Genomic DNA, 21,125 nt, shown 5'->3' on the forward strand with positions numbered 1-21,125 from the left:
CTGCTGAGCTAATCTCTAGTACAGCAATGTTGTCTGTTAAAATGTGACTGAGGTAATCTCTATGGGTTTGGAAGTTTTGTTGCTGAAATAGTATTGCAGTTCAAGTATTTTGGCAAATTGAAAGCAAATATTTTCAGGGAAATAATGAGGTAAAATCCTTATATAACGTGTTACAGCCGTTCACTCTTGTCTGTTTCCCAGGGTATTTATCCACAGTATCCAGGAGCCATGTTGCTCTTTGAGAGTCTGCACAAGGACAGATGCCTAAGACTATTGCTTAATTTAAAAATTGTGTAGTCATAAATATATACTTAGCCACAAGATTTTTTTTTCTCACCCCAGCTAATAGTTACAGGTAGAAAGTTTATTTGAGTGGGATTTAAAAATGTGTGCATTTAAGAGCATCCCATCTCCATGCTATTCCTGGGAAGTTGAGGCTTTGCCTTTTAGCAGAGCACGTGGGGTGCCACAGTAGTGCCAGGTGCCATTACGTTTCTTTGCAGTACGAATGATTAAGTGGTCACAAAACTACTTCTTTGTGAGGAATTCAAGAGTCCCACCAGACCAGGCTTTCCAACAAATTCCAGCCTGTGCTGCTTGTCTAGGTTATGTCTTTGCCTGTCCCTCTGGTTTTTAGATGTCAACTGGTTTGTGAGGCAGCCGTAGGGAAAACCCTTCAAAGGAGCCATGGGTGTTTATTTGGGCTACTTTGCTACTTGTGTTTCTGCTCACATTAATTGCCTTTCGTGTCATGAAAGGTTTTCATATTTGGGTAGAATTTGCAGTTGTTTTATGATTTTTGTGAATTGACCTCTTCAAAAGAGGTGGTCTCTGTATCACCTTGTGTACATTGTATTTCTTACTATTTATTTGTATATTTTTATAGCTTTATAGTAAATATACTTTTAGAAATTATATTTTCCCTTTAAAACCAAATTTAGTTTTCATAACTGCTTTGTATCCTCACGCAGATTTGAATGGGAAGCAGCAGTAATTCACATAGAGTACAAAAAAGGAGTAAAACACTGTTGGGACATGGCAGGAGTTAACCTCATGATGGCCTTAACTCTCTTCCTGAAGTTGGATAGTTCTTCAGGTGCAATATGCTCTGTCAGATGGCTGTGCCTGGGAGGTCTGTTTAGAGATCACTCAGAACTGAGAGTTGCATGATTGATACAAGGATTAGGATAGCAACGACTGCCTGTGACCCCTGCAGCGTATGGACTGATAGGCGTCTATCCTCCAAATAAAATACCTCAAAATCTTGCTACAAAAACCATCTTGTTTTGTTCAGTTTTGTTTTGTTTTGTTTTTAATTAAAAATAAAAAAATATAAAAAATTAGTTTTATAATACGGTATGATTGTTCTAGCCCTGATTAATTAGTATATTAATAAAGGTGAAAACATCGATTGAGATCAGTTTTAAACAGTCTAAAAACTTCCTGTCACTGTTATATATAATATTTAAGTGTGTGTAAGTGGCTATACTGGTGGCATCTCTTAGAAAGACTTTAATTATAGCATCAGTCCTGTGCATTGTCACAGACTTCATTGCTTTGAAGGGCTACTCTTGTAAATGAAACTGAGCATGTAAGCATCAGAGCCTGAAAATTTTACTGTGTGTTAATTTATAGATGTTGATTGCCTTTTGGGGATCCACCTGCAAATATCAACCACTACAGTAATTATATTTCACTTTTTATTACTTTATATTTGTTCCTCTGTTTTTGGTTCTATTTTATGCCCCTTTAATCTTTTAATAATGATGGAAAATGAAGTATGAAAATAAAGTACTGTAAATTCACAAAAATATTTTTCCCTCCAAAATTATTTTGCTGCAGAATTTGTGCAATGGTATAGACAGTGCAGAATTTGCTTTTCAGGTTATATTGTGTATTTTCTTACCTCATGCATGAGCATACTGCTACAACAGTGAATGTCATAAATCACTTATTAATTTGTTTTTAGTTTATTTTCAATTTTGCTAAAAGTCTTCTAAAGTTGTTGTTGCATTTACTTCAGAGTATGAGTTCTTTTGTCACTGCTTAATTGTTCTCATTTGTTTGAATTAAAAAAAAAGCATTTGTCTTTTCTGTCAGTTTGCTGCTATTTAGAATTCTATGAAAAGCATCTGCTAGTTTGGAATTTAAAGTTGCATTTTTCTGCATACAATAGAATCAACCTCAGTATGAAAAGAATTAAACAATTATTTTAATATTTAGTTTGGCTTGTTTTGAATGAAAGTATTATTTCATTTTGTTAGAATTTGTACAGATAAAGAGATATCTAGTTAATTAAACAGCACATTTTTACAACATAGATAATTATTGTTAGGTTAAGGTAATTTCAGATAATTTATGAAGAGGATGTTAGAAGATTGATCCAGTGCTTGAGAAATTATCTTTTATGCTTTCCAGTAAGATGCATTCATGTCAATGAATGAGCATCTCCACTGTGTCTGCCTAAAAATACATTGTGAAAATCAGAGGATTTTTCGCAATCTCACAGTGATGATTTTCACAATCTTTACAATGATGTGAACTCATCATAAACTAATGAATGAGAAGTGAAACACTCAAGTGTTTCAAGAAAAAAAATATTGAAGAGTTCTATATACTTCAAAGTGGAAAATTTAAAAGGTGGCTGGTAGTAATACTGAGAAAAGAATAATTGATATAGAGTAAAATTTTATAGCAGCAATATTTCATCAATGCTTTAATTTTTGTTTAGTAAAACTTCTTTCTTGTAACTAACTTGGATATGCATGCGGAATGGTGTTAATGGGCTTCAACTCACTGATAACTATGTTTCTCTGACTGAGAGAAATGGCAGAGTGCCTGTTGGTATTCCTGGGAGTTTACACAACTGCAGTGTGAGAGAGATTAAATAGTACTTTTAAAATTATGTGCAGAAGTAATAAGAATATTAAAGTTGCGGAGTTAAGCACCAGAAGTTGCCTGTTCCAACCTTAATGTAGTCTTGTTGTACGTATACATTATGATAATTCTGTTCCTTGTTATACTGAAAATCTGTTTCAGATTTTCTTAAATGCAAGATTGTCATCTGTCTTTTTGCAGTTCTGTGCTCCATCTCTTGTCTCTCACATACATCGAAAAGTTAAGTACCTTGAAGAAATACTCTCTGATCATGTTGTAAAAAGCTGTATCACAAGTGATAGGCACCGAGGGATCAAATTAACACTGCATGAGAAGCAGAGTTGTCAGCAAAATACTTTAGTTGGTAGTTTGTTTCTGTGTCTCTCCTCACAATTACACTGGGGCCCAGAGAGCAGCTCCAGAACTGCTTGCAGCTTCCCGGTAGAAGAACTGAGAACTAAAAGTAACCCAAAAACTAGTTTGAGCCTGAGTAGTTTTGGAAAGATGCTTCCTGATAAGTTTCCCTGCAGGAACAGTGAAGAAGATTCATTGGTTCTGCAGTTTCTCTGTATTCTGTTTGTATCGTCATGACCTAATGACCTGGACTTGATGTATTTTGGGACAGAGTATATACTATACAGTGAGAGTATGCTATACTACAGAGTGAGACTATTATTGTTTGGAGGAGAGGGAAGCAGATTGATTTTTTTTTTTTTTTTTGTATGGACTTGTGTCAAGTTCTGAGACTTTTTATGTTTCAAACGATTATCTCAGTATTTAAACCAAAGTAACAAGTAGAGTTCAGAGCATGGGCTGTGTGTTTTCAGTGTGATGATGCATGACTCCTACCGAATTGTTTTCAATGAATGTTCTCTGTTGTTTCAAAAAGAAGAATTCAGTTGATATCCCTAGATATACGAGGATTAGATGCTTCAGGTTTCTGAGTAGCTGTTAGCATGTTCTTTTGGGTGGCATTTTTCCACCATCCTTTTCTCATGAGGTTGTCTGCTGTTTCTGCCGTGGTCTTTGCAAGAATTCTTCTGTAGAATTCCTACTCTTCATATAGCTCACACTGTGAGTGCCTTTAAGTACTTTAAGATATATTTTTATATATATCTATATACACCTACACATATATACAAGCACACATGTATGTGTTGGGTAAAGGAGCTGATTCTGAATTTGGAAATTACTGATGAAAGTAGCAGAAGTAAAATTGTTCTTCAAAATCTGTGTTTGCTTTCTTGCTACTTTTCACAGAAATCGTAAGACTCCTGTGAGTCTTTAAAGATCCTGTCATGGAGTCATTGTCTGAGAATTGCCCTCTGCACTTTCATGACAACTGAAATCTGTGGATGTATTTTTGGGTTCAACCCTGCAGGTTCAACATCTGGCTGATGGAAGCAGACCATTTTCACCAGAGGTTCTTGCACTTGGAATTTGCTTCCTTCTGTGGGTCTGTGTCAAAACCTGACTGAGCCTGTTTAACTCGAGGCAATGGTGTAAAGCCCATCTGTTCCTTGAAACTTCTCCCTGAAGGAGTGATCTAGAGTGTATTTATGTTCTCAGCTGTGGTTGTGCCTTTTCAAATACTTAGCTGATGCTTTTTGACTACCTTGCGGTTTCGGGTTTTTTTAAAGGTATTCTGAATGAATGTATTCTTAAAGTAAATTTTAAGGATGTTGCAGAACTTCCCTATCTTTAACTTGTAAAGGCAGTAAAGAACTTGAGTCCATGTTTATTGTGAACGGAGAAATAACATTAATGAACTGCTGTTGTTAAGAAGAATAGAGGGTAGAGAACCCACTGAGACCTCTGTGTTTCTACTTGAAATGTGCAAAATTATCTGTAAATAAGTGCAAATGCAAAACATCTATAACTTAATACCTTCGCACACGTGGTTTTAAAATATCCTGACAGTGTACTAGGTTATTACATTCTTTTGAGGGGAAGAGTACTAATGATTTTGCAGATATTTCACTATCTTTGTATTCAAACTTGGAATTAGATTTCATTTGATAGGTGGTCTATTTGATAAAGCAAGGTGACATTCAAATTCTAATCAAAATTTCCTTCATGAATTTTTGTTGAGTGCTCTTGGGGAAAACAAGTGTGTCGTTAAGTAATTAGCAAAAATTCATAATGTTCTTTTTTATTTATTTTTAAACCTTTTTCTGGATGAAGAGATTGTTTGCCTGCAACATCATGACTTACTGTAAGTGGTTTAGGGTAATGTTTTCATAGGAGGAAAAGACAACATTAATACAAAGGTGCTTCAAGATTGCAAATATTGGAACTGAATTACAATCGTTTGTTTTTGAATGAATGATTTCATTAACCGAAGAAGATACTGAGGTTTGTCTACATGAGGAAACTATCGCAAAATAAGTTATGGTATGAATTTAAAGTGTAATAGCTATTCAGCACTAACTCCTTATATGAACAATTTTATTCTGTACTACAAGTGACCTTTCACAGTTTAGCTGACTGAAAAACATGCAAGTTCCCTCCAGCCCCAGCAATGAATAAATATTTATGCAGGGAGTTAATGTAGAATAGTTACTACATGAGAAAATTACAATGTTAGCTTATTCTGTACTCCACTGGCCTCCTTAAAAGCATCCTTAGGACAACATATAGTATTACATTACAGATGTATTCCTACAGGTACTTTGTTGTGTGTGGACTTAGAGCAAAATGTATTCCTTCTGAGAATATTTGTGAAAAATGTTTCAACTGTTGACAATATGATTCGGTTAGAGACAGTAAATCCAGTGTGCTTCACTGGAATCAAAGATGCTGGTCATGCAAATTTGCTTATCGTTATTTATAACATAATTTAATAGACTAATTGACTGAGTTAGATTGACTTACATGGTTTATTTGACTTGTAAGGTCTAACAATGTTAAGAAAATGATAGTGTTAACAGCACTTGATATGTTTAGGATTCAGTTATAAGTCATAAAGAACTTATTTTCAGTAGTGGTAAAATCACAAAATTACTTTATTCTCTTGTATAATATGTGAGTATGACAAAGCTAAATTCCCACGTGTTGTTGCTTATGTAATAGGTAAGCAAAATAAATGACCACAAGAGCTATCCTATGTCCAGCAGCTTCTGAAGATGGCCACTGTTCTGCTGCCTTCCGACTTTCTAACACAGTGAATTTGGGTCACAAACATAGAAGCCTTTGCATGAGAAAATCAGAAAATTGTTGAATGTCTGTATCTCTTAAGCTGCTTGAAGACAATAACATTGACCACATATTACCGTATATAAATGTGATATACATTTTGGCTTTTCATAAGAATGTGATTTCAAATCCTTTAATTTGCTTGTTTTGGTGTCTTTATCAACAAAGTAGTTCTGTTCTAAAATGAAAAATGTGCATTATTTTTCAGGAACTTATATCACATTAAGATTTATTTTCTTAAAACATATATCTGTGCATTTCTTAAATATACTTTATTTTGGTTCTACTATTTTCTAAGACAATAGAAAAACTAGCATTAGAGCTGACTGGAAACAAACAGCGTTTGGAACAAGCCCATCAGGACATGACAGGAGCCAGAGAGGAGTACCTAAAACTGACAGAACTGCTGAGTAAATCTGAGCACCAACTGCACCTCACCAGGTACCCCTTATCCTATTACATGCTGTAGTACCAATTTCAGTCTGCTAATTTTTTTTGCCACAGGCTTCCCCACAGTTGTTGTAGATACTTGCAGTCATTGACTGCATGGGCAGGCCTCGGTCATGTTAAACGTGGAGATTTAAATAAGTGAGTTATGAACTACAAAGTGAGTTAAGAAGTGCGATTCATGACAGTGAGTTACTGGTGTAAGGAAAAAGTAATGCTCCGCTCCGGTGATGAGGTAGCATGCTTTTGGGTGGGAAAAAGAGCGGGGGAGGTTGCAGCTCTGTTCTTTTTGTTGTGCTGTCTTTGGTACTACAAAGACATTTTAAATGTCATTTGCAACTGTAGTGCACAGCAGCAGCTTTAAGCACAGCTGTTCTCAGATCGATAACCTGAAGCTTCTGCAGCAGCATGACCAGGATTGTGTAAATGAACATAATCATGTTAAGGTTCAGTGAAGGTTAAACAATCAAAAGGTTATATTACTGTCTATGAATAGGAGGTAAGCTCAAGTGCATGGGGAGGGCTTTTAAATCAGTGGAGACGTGGTACAGTGCAAACAGTGTGTGACCAGAGACTTTGCTTGAGCTTATTCCATCCTGGGGTAGCTCACAAAGCCATTTACTGTACTATTCATTACATATTTCTAGGAAACAGCAGAAGATTAATGTGCCAATTATTAATTGTAGCTTGAGTTTTGGTAACTGCAAGAATTTTTCCTTTTGCCACAGAAAATGCTGTTGTCTGACTGTTTGCAGGGTTTTGGGTGCGTGTGGGGGTTTTGTTTTGTTCTGTCCCTCTGCTCCCTCAAGAGTGAACATCCAGAAACAAATCTGGCGGCTTTTACTCAGTCCTTAAGGAAGAAAAGTTAAGTTAGTTTAGATTTTACATGGGGGGAAAAAAACTCAGATTTTTTTATCACTTAACAGAAGTCTGTGTGTTTATCCAAGTCTTTTACTCTTCAGGCTTTGTGAGAATTCTGCCATTGAGTAAGTGGAAATAAAACAAAGCCTCGCCTAAACTATTAAATTCAATGAATCACTTTTTTATTCAGCTACATTTCTGTGTAATTCAGAGCACGGTTGTTTAACAGATGGAAGAAAGTACCACTGTAACAGCCTGTATTTAGAGAAAAAATATGCTAGAGGTTAATGAACTTGAAAAAAGTTTTGGGTGAGTTGTTAAGAAATCTAAAGTTTGGATTTAGCAGAACTTTATTAATAATGATTTGTTGTGATAGTTAACCAAATGGCTTACCACGCTCCTTTTAGCAAAAGGCTGATTATATGCAATGAATTTCTGGATATCTTGGAGGAAATCTGACTAGCCAATATTTTTTTTTTGTGTAAAGATACTCAGCTTTTAAAAATGAGAGCTGTTGACTGCTTTTATGTAGCGAGGCACTTAAAGCTGGATACCTAACATAGAGAATATTCAGGTAGCTTTTCAATCTATGGTCTTTGACTCGGGAAGTTTCTTGAGATGCAAATCACTGGAGGCTGGACCAGTATTTTGGGCAACTAATGCTCTGTGCTGGCCCTGTTCTCTTACAGCTTCACAGATGTCTGCTTTTTGAGACAGATGCTGAACTGCTATGGCTTCTTGTCTGGTGCAGCCATTCTTCTGCAATCTCCTGATCTTTACTGTATTTTTTTATATATTGTGTTCGTGTTCTGGCTTCTGTTTATAAGTATGCTTATAAGCAGTGAAATGTTTTCTATGCTGACAACGAATTGTCAGAAAAATGTATACATTGAAGCATGAGAAATAGGTTCAACTCTTTCTCCTTGATATTCCCAAAATTCTATACTACTTTGTTCTCTGTAGGTTTTTGTGTCCTTCTTTGGAGTGGCTGTCTGCTTTCCAAGAGTACATTAGGTGATGCTGCTGTCATGAATGAAATGGGAGGAAGAGATGAGATTCTTTGCTCCTGCCCTGTTCCCTGTCATCCCCATATACTTAGATTGGTAGGGCAAGGCTAGAGATGTTCTCCCTTAGTCATTGGTTTTTCCTGAGATCCCCTCCTGAAATGAAACTCTTCCTTAGCCTGTCCTCTTTTTTCTTCCACTCAGATCACTTCCTGCCAGAACAAGTTTTCTGTGTTAGTGAAGGTATAAAAGTTACATGTCTGTAGCAGCATTAATTTCGCATTTTGAACTCAGTGTGTTTTTAACGGATTGGTACATCCGTAGTTGTTGCACGTGAACTTCATTGGCTTATGGTCCGCCTTCTCTCATTCCTTATTCCCTTCACCTCAAATGGCAGCTGTGCAAGTGAAAATACTCACTCGAAGGGTCGTGGTAAAAGCAATCGTGTGGGGTTAGAGGCTCATTCGCTGGGGCACTTGCCAAGGAAAACAGATTTTAAGCTCTAGAGTCCTGCCTGTGGGAGGTTGCTGCAGAAATTGCACTGATTTAGTGCATCTCTTGGGTATTCTGGCCTTGGCCTCTTCTTGCTGATTTCCCTCTTTTCAGGAGAGGACCAGCTGGTTCACTCCAAGTCTTCTCACAGCGCTGGACTTGAGGGAGGTTGGGCTGCAGTCACACAGTAGTGGAGTGGCTTTCTGTTGCCTTGCATGACCTGTCTGGTTTGATCTGGCAAAAATTACAGGTAGCTGAGGAGATGCAGAAAGAATTATTTGTTCTGTGTGAATGAGTATATTACTGAGGGGAAAAGGTCTTACTAATTAGTGATTCTAAGTTTTGATATTGTAAATAAATTGAATTTAAAAAGGCGTACGTGAACTTTGGATTTTAATGTATGAAAATGAGATGGTAAATGTTACATGAATGGATTAAATGAGAAGGAGCACTCAATCTTCGTCTTAGTGAGAAAGAGTGCTCTGCAGAACTGCACTCTTCTCCAGGAGTCCCACTTCTTTTGCTGCATCCTAGTTTTCAGACACCGTTGATTGATTACCAGCTAAACAGCTTCTAAGTTAACAAAATGTTCTTGTTAAAAATCAAGAAAAAGGTTACAATTAGCTATTCTAAACCGTTGCCACAGAGTTTAAATTTGCCTTTTCCTGTCACCTTTCTTCCTGGAGCAATATGTTGCTTAGAAATCCGTGCTATTAACATGCATTTCCTGCTATTGAATCTAGTTAGTAATTCTAATTTGTATGTCTTTAAATGACTGAGAAAATACAGAACTTCTTCTGTGTAGTTTTTATTGTCAGTCATATAACTTTGCAGATGTCACCATGCTGTGAGAGACTGACCATACTTGTTTAAAGTATTTTTAATTTTTTTTACCCTAGTTTCAGCTTTGTGGTTATTTGTATTAGAGTTGCTTGTAGCAAGATAATTTTAAGAAATTACTTCTGAAGTCAACGTTAAATTGCCGTTACTTTGGCAAGGTTTGGGTCTTGCTAATGAAGCTTATCTGAATCCATTCTTCAGAGAGTATAAAACATACAGATCTATTGTTCGTAGTTCATGAGAGAATAATCGTTAAAAATCATGTCTGTATGCTACTGGAAAGGATCACACAAAAGATGCAAGTTGTTAACAACTTATCCAGATCTTAGCATGTCATCTACTTAAATAACATTTTTCATTATTCTTGTGTAACACAATAGTCATTAAAAATCTTTCATTTTTTTCTTACAAAACAAATCTGAAGTTAGTAATTGTTTGTTGCAGCCAGATGCAGTGTCTGTTTGCATATGCCAAAGCAGTTAAATAAATCTTAAGAATTGACGGAATCACTGAATTTCAAAACTGAACTTTTTCTATACCACCATGCATTTTCTCAGGCATGGAGATAGGTAGATGGCTTGAGATCTATTTGACTGGAATGTCATCTAAATTTTGCTGGGAGGTGTAGTTGAGTGGAGTTGAAGCAGATATAATTTAATTTATTTTTTTACTGTTCTTGTGTGCTTATATGAAACGTTGCAAGCAGCATTGACTGTCAACTTGTAGGTAGGGAGAACCTGTGCTTCCAGGTTCAAATGACCTGCCAAGCTACCCTGGATCCTTGTGTGGCTCTCTTGAAGGATAGAGGCTTATATTAGTGAGGTCAATGAGTGATGTGGTTCTTGATTATTTTTTTTTCCTTTTATGTGGTTTATGTCCTTTCCTTCCTTATTTTTGAAAATTATATTATATCTAGAAAGCAGAAAGTGGCATCTGGGGAGGACAGTGGTTTTTAGCAGTGCTATAGCCTTTCTACTGTGCATCCGTCCTCCTTGCTAGTTTCAATGACTCCATTAACGCTAATTTGCATTACATGTGTAATACATAAAGCACATAAATTATTGTTCCACTTCCAGGTTCCTGTGGCATTATTTAGTTACTGAAGCTTTGCTATGTATGTCGTCATCAGCGTTCCTTGTTACGGTTGCAGTATGCCTCATACATTGATTTCCCTATTTAAATTATATTATTAAGTGATAAAATGTAAACTAAATTCTTGATTCATAGAAGGTGGTTCTATATAGCCTTCTAGGAAGTTGCACATTACTTAGTGTTATCTCTTGTTTGGGTTTTTTTTTTCTAGTAGTATCTATTAGCTAACAGCAAACTTGCTGTCGTGCTTTTGTCAACAATTTTAGCACGTCAGAAAGAGTCTGTTATCTATGCTGGAAAATGGGTAACATTTGAAGAAATGCTGTTACTGGCATTAAATGACTGAGATAAGTTTTATGTTCCTAGAGTGACTGATGAAAGGACCAATAACACTTAAATTGGGGGGGCAGAGAGGAGAGAAGCAGAAATGAAGTGTAAGCAGTGGTCGATTTCTTTTATTTTATATTCTGTTCATCTTGTACAAAACTATTATTTTAAAATGCAGGGAGGAGTGATAACATGAAACAACTCTGATAACTAATAAACTTTTTAGATTGTGCTTCATATGTTTACTTTTCATTAAATTTAGGGACGGTTGCAACTATGTTGTTGTGATTCAGTCAACATTTATTTCTATCTGTTTTTCATATACAAAGGCATCGGTATGCCAGAAAATAAACTGTTAACGGAGAATTAACTTCTTTGGCACGCTTTCATACTTATCTTCCAAATTAAAGAAAATGAAATGGGCAGAAGCAGAGTGCAGATTACCTCCTTTTTGTCAAAAATGGTGGGAATTTGAAAATTAATAATAAAAAAGGGAACAGATGCAGTAACATGCCAGAGGGAGATTAATGTGGAGAGTAAAATCTGTGAGCAACAAAACTGAAGCAAACTGAATCAGTGGGAGGTGGTTGTACAATCAAAATCAGGATAAAAGAGAAATTACAAACAACCCTGCACTTGTCAAAGTAGTAGTAATGAAATCCTGACTCTGCCAGCAGCGAGAACCTGTGTTAGCACTTTGGGGTAAGGCCGGGAGCCGGGTGCCAGGTAGGAGGGCAGCGCGAGGCTGCTGGGCGGCAGCCATCGCGTGTGGAACAGATGGCAGGGAAAGCTGGCCGGGGAGGGGCTCCTTCGCAGAGCTAATCAGACAGTAACGGATAGGGCAGCTGGGAGGACTGACCACCGCGCGGCGAGCGGCGGGGGAGCCCCAACCCCCCCGGGCGGTGTGCCCGCCGGCCGGAGAGAAGACCTTGCAAGGTCTTTTTTTCCGGGCGGCGACCGCACAAACTTTGAGGGCGTTGGACAGGCCTCATCCCCCAGGAGGGAAGAGGGGAGGCACGAGCCGGGAGCCCTGTGCGGCCCACTGGGGTTTGGCACGTCCTGCCTAGGTGTGTTGTGCCCCTCGCTACCTCGAAAATACGCGTCTTTGCTGCCGATGATGAGGATGCGTGTTTTTGTGTTTTATTGTGGCAGCATACTGAGCACAGAATTTGGCGATTGACAGAAATACAAAAGCACGTGGGTGCGGGGACTGATCCAGCAAAGCGATAAGAAAACTTTGCTCCTGTTGAAAGCGGGGGAGAGCTGTAGGTCGGCACCTTCCCACAGGGTTGGGCCCCTCTGATGAATGAAACCAGTTTTCTGATGTTTTCTTTTTGCTCGGAGGAGGCACTTCCGTCTTCATAAATGAGAGCTTGTGAGGAATGAATGGAGGTCTGAGCCTTCTGATCTTGAGTCACGTGAATAATTTTACTCACATAAGAAGTAAAGATCAATAGGATTTCTTGTGCAAGTAAGAGGTAGTCATGATTACAAGAGGTAGTCAGAGGATTACAAGATCATGCCCCGTGTTGATGACTGTCAGCCTGAAAGAGAAATGGAAACAAAGTTTTATCAAGGAAAGAGGGAAATAAAATCCTGACGTGCAGCAAGGGAGGCCTGACGTATTACTGCCCAGTTTTGTTTGATCGGGATATGTGATACACTTTTAAACAATTTCAACAAAGAAACCTACATCTCCTGCATCTGCTTTTTGAACTTGTATATCTCTCATCTGCAGAAGGTTTATAGCTTGGCTCAATTATTCATTTAGAGCGGGGAGGGGAGGAAACATTACCGGGATTTGAAATAGGTGGTATAACATAGCCATATGCTATTTATGCATCAGTTTCTGCAATAAATCTAATTTGGTGCTGTCAAAAAAAAATTAGACTTATTTGGTATAGCAGCACATTAGTAAATGATTGTGGAAGCTTTGAAAGTTGTCATTCACTCTGCTTTACTTGCAACAGAATCTTGCAAAGCTTTTTTTCCCCTTCCTTTTCCCCCAAGCAAACTGTGGAAATGTCTCATTTCTTTGTCCTGCAACTGTAGAAATTGCAAATATTTCCACAACTGAAAAGAAGGTCTTGCTTTAAGGTAATTGAAGAAGGGGATGGAAGAAAGAATAACCTCTGTTGTTAGCAATTCTGTGAATGTATAGGCAGAAAAGTCAATAAAGTTGGGGGGGGAGGGGGGGGATAAATTTCTCCCTTGCCTACAGGTTTTCATAGTGCAGCTGAAATTGTTTATCTGATTATACAGCATGTAGATAAATTAGCTGCTCTGCGTTATTATAGAAGGTAAAATATTTTACCTGACATGATAAGACCATATGCTGCTTTATGAAGACTGATACTGAGCGATTTGAAATAAATCGGCTCTGTCGTCTTCTGGCAGGGCCTTGTAGAAATTTTAAAGCTGATATACTCTGTGTCAAGATAATACACAATCATTTAAATACCTATTTAATCATTTAAATATATTTAAGATAATTGTACAAACATGTAAAGGCCATTGATGAAGTTTAAAACAGAAAGAAAATATGATTGAAGAAATAAAGAATAAATCCAAAATCGTGTGTTAATTTTTAATATTAAAGTCTTTATAAATCATCTTAATTATTTTTTTCATTTTTAGAGTTTAAACATGGTTAACAATTTAATAATTGTCCTACAATATAAATTTCTCAAGGAAAAGGGAATAATACATACTTGGATTTTAGTCTTAGATTAATCTAAATTTTTCTCCATGGCATTTAAACTGCAACTGGTCACATCAAATTTCTCTAATGATTTCATCTTTTATACGTCGCATCAGGTTGTTGAGGCAGCCAAATTGCTGCTGCATGTAGAGTGTGGTTCAGGAGCAGTGACAATACTTAAAGCGCTTTGGAGCGAGCAGTGAATTCAGATAAAATACAGAAGAGACTAACTGCTGTAGAAAACAAACATCTTTAGAATGTCTTTGTTTTGAGCAGTTATTATTCAGCACTAACAGTAATAAATTTATGCCTGTATATCAAATATTTACTTTGATCTCATTCAAATTAGGTTGTCTATTTGTGTGACTAATGATAACAGGATAATGATTTATTTTTTTTAACCATAGAAATCTCTCAGACGCATGTATTCAAAGCTGTTGGATTTTTTGCTGAATTTGCTACTGGAAAAATGGTTCTGATTTTTATCTTTCTTTTTGGCTTGTTCTAGGGCTTTTTTCTCAAGTACATCTGAAAGCTTGTTTTTACAACAAGCTAAAATGTACTTTTACTATCAGCACTTGGTATTTGTGAGCTGAAACCATTTTTAAAGCTGCCTTTGCTTTCAAAAGTATATTTGAAGTTGTTTATTTTGTGCAGTCACAGTGATTGTTGGTTTGTTGGGGTTTTTTTTAATTCTGTGTAAATTTCAGCTCCTGAAATTCTTGTCTAGAAGAAATTCAACTGTGAACCCAAAGAGTCCTCAGCTGGAGACTTTATCGAACTTGATGCTGAAGAGCATCAGCCTGTAGGTTGTCACCTCTGGAGAAGGTACCTGGTGGATGGAAGGAGGAAGAAAAAAATCACCTGAGCCTTGGCTCCCTGGCTGCCCTCCTCATCCCCTTGCTTGGCGTCCTCGTGCTGGTGACTGTTGTGGGGGACAGTGTGAGCTGGGCAATGCCTGTCCTGGGCGAGCAGATGAGCGCAGCCTCTGCCGCCAGCTCCTCGGCAGGGCAGGGCTGACCTCCTTCCCCTGGCTGTGCTGGCAGCCTGGCAAGCTTCAAAGCCTGCCACACTTGGTTGCCCCCGCGTTCCTGGTGGTTTGAGTAGCAAACTACGTATTTGTAGAAATAGGAGCAACTGTTCTTCATTAGCTTCTTGTTGCTCAGTTGCCTTCTCCGGAACTGAAAACAAACTGGGGAATAAAAGTTTCTCTGTAGTTAGAAACACTGCTCCATATTGTTTATTTTCCAGAGTTCCTCTTCTATTTCCAGTGCTTTTGTTCACCTGCATGTTGTTTCCTATGGAAGAAGATCATAGCAAATTCAGGGACTAATCCACGTATAAAAGAGAGAGATCAATATTAAGTTATTATTCAGCTAAACTTGTGTGGTATTTGTCAATGCAATTTTTATTAGAGTCAAATTCAGACCTAACATAAGTATAACTGCATTTCTGCTAATGAGATTGGATTACCTCCTGGATTTGCTCCCAAAAAGCTTTACTTTAAATTAATTTTTGGTAAAAGGGTAATAAAATGGGTGGTTCGTTATAATTGCTTACAAAACTTAAAATATGTATTTCATTTTTTGGTACTGCATTTAATCTTGGTGAAAGATTTTTTTTTTATTTTTTATTTTTTAAAAGGATACCCTAGGCATGCAGTGAAATTGAAAGGTATTTCTTATTTTAGAAGAATGTGACTGTTGAGGAGGTTAGTTAATAATTCAGGAGCTTGTGGTTATCAGAATGTATTTCTGAAAAGAAATAGGGGCACAGGAATTGCTAAAAATAATGTATCCTGTTGACAATGTGAATTTACTCTCAGCCCTGACAAAGAATCTTTGCAATTTGTCTCAACATGGAAGGGAGTATTTTAACAAAGAGTTGCATATGTGTGTTTTACAAGGCTTGAAAACAGAAAAAAATATTTGGGATTTTTTTGTTACTTAAACTGTGTTTCATTTGAAACATCAGTAGGTAAGTTAAAAAAAAAAGAGATGCTGCAGATAAAATAATTTGCAGTGAATGCTGTTGGCCACTGCTTTAAGGTTTTACTGTAAACTTACTCATTCAGCTGTTCCCATTTCCCTCTGCATTTTTAGTCAGTATCTTTGCTACACAGTGTTAAAACTAGAGTCAAAAGCTTCCATTTATTATTTTATTCATAATATTTTTATTAGTCTTTTCCTCTTTTTTGCATAGCTCTGCAAGTCTTTCTCAGATCATGCGAGTCTTTGCAAGAAGGTGCAAATATACGTATGTGAAGAAAAACACATTAGCTGCTGGAGTTAACAAATGATGAAAAAATCTATTCTTTTGCTTCTGTATTCCTTTCTCCTCTACCCCAAACCGTTCTTTGCAAATATGGGACTGTAAAGAACTTCATATTCTGCTGGTTAGCAGAAGTGGATTTAAATCCACACCGACAGTTCATTTGACAATGACCTTGAGGGGCTTTGCTTCTTGAAGAAGAAAGCAGAAGCTTGCGGTAAACAAAGTTCACTTCTGACAGATGGATTGAATGACAGAAAGGTTGCGAGTGCCAGAATAGCCCTGGCAGAGGAGGAAATGTTCAGTGGAATCCAACAGGAGAGGAGGTGTGAACAGGTGCAGGGTTGCTGACGGAAGGGGAACCAGATGGAAGGAGCCAGAGCCAGTTTATTTAAAGGAAAAGGCAGAAAACACTGAAAGGCTGTGCGATCAGTGGCTAAAAGTGTGCATGGAAGAAGGTAAAAATTCACAAAGCAAAACTGCACAGTGGGATATCTAGCACTTAACAAAATGGTAGTAATTTGTGAGTTTTGTTTTAAAGTTGTTAGTAAAATACATTTCTCCCTTACTCGTGACCGTGTAAGGATGAGAGATTTATAATCTGACTTTAAACAACCCCAAAAAAACCCAAACAAAACACCAAAACCCTCAACTGTTATACCGCCTGTCCATTATTTCTAATACTAATGTGCAGTCAGACACAGTCAGGATAATAGAAAAATTATGCCACAGTTGACCAAACCAATAAAACGCACGTAGGGCTGAATTTTTATATTTTAACTCACCTGTTCATATCTAGCTCCTGTGATATGTGGATAGATAAATGTGCCTTTTATTGGGATGTTTCTGTAATATCTAACCAAATAAACCATTTTCAAGTACAGTGTAATTTTAGCACAGTATTTCTCATCTTTCTTGCTTTTGGTCACAAGTTTGTCAGTCTGCTGGAGTATGTGCTATCTTGCTGAAGGACAAGGGAGAAGTCTAGCTTACCCTAGATCAAAATCCCTCAGAATCAAATATTGTCTTTCAAATTGTCATCCTGAAGAATGCTTTGTTCTGTCAAATTGCTCTGCTTCTTCCCAAGCTGTTCATGTGAGGCTTGGTCTTTAGAGGCAGAGAGAACCATTCCTCAGCTTTTCTCAACTTCAGCAGTAGTTGGGGATAGTTATCAACTTCAGAGAATCAGGCCTATGGTAGCTTAGCTGCAGGTTGTGTCCCCAAACCTAACATCTGTGAAAAATGGAGGTGGTTGCTCAGCAGTCGTTCATAGAACATCTGCATGCAATGCAGTGTTTATGCTGACTTCATGCCAGTTGCAGTAGGACAGATGATACCTGATTCAGCATAAAGCTTGCTGGTACAAAGTCAATGTACCAAAAACATTGGGTTTTTGAACAAATTTAAATTGGCAGAGTGAGTTCATAGCAGATCAGGTCTCTGCTTCATTTTTTTGATTCAATAGTAGGAGCCTGACGGTTGGATTTACTGTATTAGCAAGCTGAGCCTTGGAGTGCAGAGTTACAATTGTGTGAAGCTGGTGGAAATCTGTGCTGCTGCTGAGAAGGCAAATCCCTGGAGTGGGAAGATGATGTTATGTCTGACCACGCATTGCCAGGCCCTTGCATGTGCCGACACTGGAAGACAGGCACCTGTGTGATCAGGTGGCTCAGGCCGTTAATCTGATTGAAAAAGAAGAATTTGCTCTTGCAGAATAAGTTGCATGAGTGCTAGAAGAGGGTGAAAAGAGGGACTGCACCTTATACTGGCAATGTCGCCTTAGGCTGGCTTAAATCTGTCCTGGAGCTGCACAGTAAGACACTGCCGGTGCCAAATTCAAGAATCGCCATAAGTCAAGAAAACTACTCCTTTATTTTAAATATAGTGAAAATAATTTAAATAATTTTGTGTACACAGATTAAATGCCTGTAAAAATCTTCTATGGAAAGCAAACTTTTCAACGTTCATCCATTGGTAAAAGTGGCTTATGGAGCAAAGATACAGAGAATATTCCAGAGAAAGGGGCACGGTGCTGTGAAGTGCTTAGGGCAATGCACTAAGACTTCACAAAGAAACACTTCTTCTCATGTCACATCTTCCCATGCAACTTCTATTCTTTTTCTGTAGGGACTTTTCAGCAAAATAGTTCACAATCTGATGGTAATAACCACTGCAGAATGGGTGTTTACTTACAAGGTACGTATCTTGCTGGCAAGGCTTATAGATATGCCAGAAGAATTAGATTTTTTTGTTCTTAGTCAGTGTATTTGACCTTATATGAGATGTTAATTACTGTTAGAAACACTTTTTTTTCTTCTCTTACAATGTAACACAGGATATTTAATGATAGTATTTAACTGCAACTTAGTATACAGAGAACTATCCATATTGAATAGTTATTTTCTGCATTGAGGAACTGGTAGTTTTCTGTATATATCTTTTGAAGGCATAATATGTAATTCTTTTAAGAATAAAATCATGTTATAGGCTAGGTGTCTACAAAATCTTTCTTTTATTCTGAATTTAAAGTGAGTAAGAAGCCCAATCTTTTAATTTTGCTGATAGGTTTAGTGGACAGAAGTAGAGATGGAATATACCGCCAGTTATGTATATACTCATGTTAACTATATTCAAACTTTTTTACCTTTCATGGGAGTAACACTCTGTGTCTCTCAGTTCCTATGCCCTTACAACTTTTCATCTTTCTCATGCCTACCAGTATCTCTGGTTGGTAATTATGAAGTAATTTTCATGCACAGTCATTAACGTATACGTTTGGGTAATTATTTGCATTGTGGGGAAAATAGTTTAAGCTAATTTGACAGATAGTGGTAGTTAGTCTGTTGACAAAGTTGGGAATGTGGGCAGAGCTTAATCTCTTCTTCTTTTCTCCATCAAAAGTGTTTCTTGTATTTTGAGGTGGTTTTGTGAGGTAGTAGTAGCCTGGCAGAGCTGTCTTTCCCAGTCTTTTATCTCAGGTAGGGCAGTAAAAAGTTTTGTTTGATTGGTTCATTAACGTACTTTAAAGGTATTACTGCTTCAAAGTTATTTCTGTAGCATCTTTCCAGATCCTAAATCAATTTGAATGCTAAAATTTTTTACAACTTTTAAACCCTTGACCTTTACATAACTTTTCTAATTGCTTGTAGTTCCTTCTGCTTCACATGGTTGAGAGAAGAAAACTCTGACGTTTAATTATTTTAGGAAACTCTTTACTTATTTAAGTCTCAATTCTCACAAATAGGACCACATGCACTCTTACCAATGACAAAGTCCTCCAATTGGACCAATTAAATTAATAATTAGGTCTCTGCAAAATTTGACCATGAAAATGTAGATAATACTGAAGCTCACCAAACACAGTGTGCTGGCTGGGGCGTTTTCCAGAAACTTGAGCTTTCTACTGAGAAGACCTGGCAGCAGGCTCCAGAATCAGCATCCAGTCAGCTCCCAGAAACAGGCATAAAGAGCAACTCAGTGGGTAATTCCCACAGTGGGATACCGGAAGGGCAATTTTTCAACTCCTTGGAGAGGCTTAAAGAAATGACCCGATCATGATGCTTTAAAAATATATTTCTAGATATTTCTTGCACAAGCATGCATGTATGCATCTTTTTTTAATTTGTATTTTGCCATAACAGCATTAATTTCATCTCTCTCCTTCTGCCCAGTAAAAGCACCAAGAGCTGTAAAATCCAGCCAGTCCAAACACGTGGTGGTTTTACACTTGCACTGAAGAAGTCAAAACCTTTGCTTCAAAAAATCAGATGGCAAAAAAATCTGCAGTGTTTTATAAGAGGAAACCAGGAAACACTGTCCAGCTACATCCTCAGTCATAGCAATCCTAGGTACTAACAAGGACCTATTAGATGAAAATACATAGGCCTTACAAAGGTTGATAACCAAAACAATCACTTCTAACCAGAAGGTTTCTAGAAGCCCAACTTAAGGGAAAGGGAGAAATCTTGTGGCTCTGAGTCTTATTATTGACTTTATCTTAATATATGAGCAAGGTAAATGCCCGAGAGCTCTGTTAATGTAGGAGGTTTGGAAATCAATAGTTTTGAATCATAGCTACACTTAAAACCAGCATTTACTTATTTCCCTGCAAAATTTGGGGTCTTGCTGTGTTGTAGTCCCTTACCTAAATGTTTGAAAAGACTAAGATTTCAGATAGTGTAATGTACAACACTGTAGGCACATTCCCCATTATAAATAGCTGGATAGGATACTGCAGTGCTGTTAAATTGAGATGCAGGTCTGAAAGCAGTGCTAGGAGTTTTACATTAATAGAGAAAATAATTTAAGACCATTACTGAGAAGAATAACTTCTTGGTAATTTTTTTTTTTCATATTTGCAGTCCAATCTTTAGGCTTATCTGCTGACCTGAAAAAGAACCCCTTATCCTCCTGTGTATGACACACTTGTGAAGGTACATGTGGAGGACAGAGGGAAGGAATTTGTCAAGTGTTCTGACCAAACTTATGATATTTTTCTGTATACATTCTGTTATGACCTTTATCATTGCAGTATTTGAATGCTTTCTGATAGTAAAGTAATAGACTGCTGACATTTTTCTCCTGTTCCCCCTTACAGAATAGAGCAGGTATTGTAACCTCCTGTTTCAGGTTTTACTCATTTTCTTTACCATGAGTGCTGCTGTGTGGTTAGCGTTTTGTTTTGTTTTCCCCTGTAGCCTGAAAGAGTAAAGGATTTCTGAATTTCCATTCTTCTCTTGATACCTGCAGCTGAAATAATAATATTAAATAACCAGTGAGAAGATAGTTCAGAAAGCTGCTTGTAATGGACAGTCCACTAGACATGTATCATGGAAAGCTTGCAAAGTAGACTGCGTAAAACATTGCTGGGCCTTTGTACTTGAAACTATTGGCTAAAATCTTTAGAGTTCCTAATACGCATTGGCTTTCAAGTCGTATTTTCAAAAGTTGTCTAGTTGATTTGAGTGCCCGCAGGCCAAATTTTATTAAAGGTGCTGAGAATCAAGTGCTTAGGTACC

The 21,125-nt window shown here is 37.4% G+C and overlaps 1 protein-coding gene across 1 annotated transcript in view; it reads left to right on the forward strand.

Moving 5' to 3' along the window:
• Positions 1–21,125, forward strand: part of SDCCAG8 (serologically defined colon cancer antigen 8) — a gene marked incomplete at its 5' end in the record, with an annotated part of 100,314 nt that overhangs the window by 25,196 nt on the left and 53,993 nt on the right. The window contains one exon of the mRNA XM_010190975.1: positions 14,567–14,664. Coding sequence (XP_010189277.1) covers positions 14,567–14,664 — 98 coding nt within the window. The remainder of the gene's footprint in view (positions 1–14,566; positions 14,665–21,125) is intronic.

The sequence above is a fragment of the Mesitornis unicolor genome, unplaced genomic scaffold (genome assembly GCF_000695765.1).
Source record: "Mesitornis unicolor isolate BGI_N332 unplaced genomic scaffold, ASM69576v1 scaffold22698, whole genome shotgun sequence".
Classification (NCBI taxonomy): domain Eukaryota; kingdom Metazoa; phylum Chordata; class Aves; order Mesitornithiformes; family Mesitornithidae; genus Mesitornis; species Mesitornis unicolor.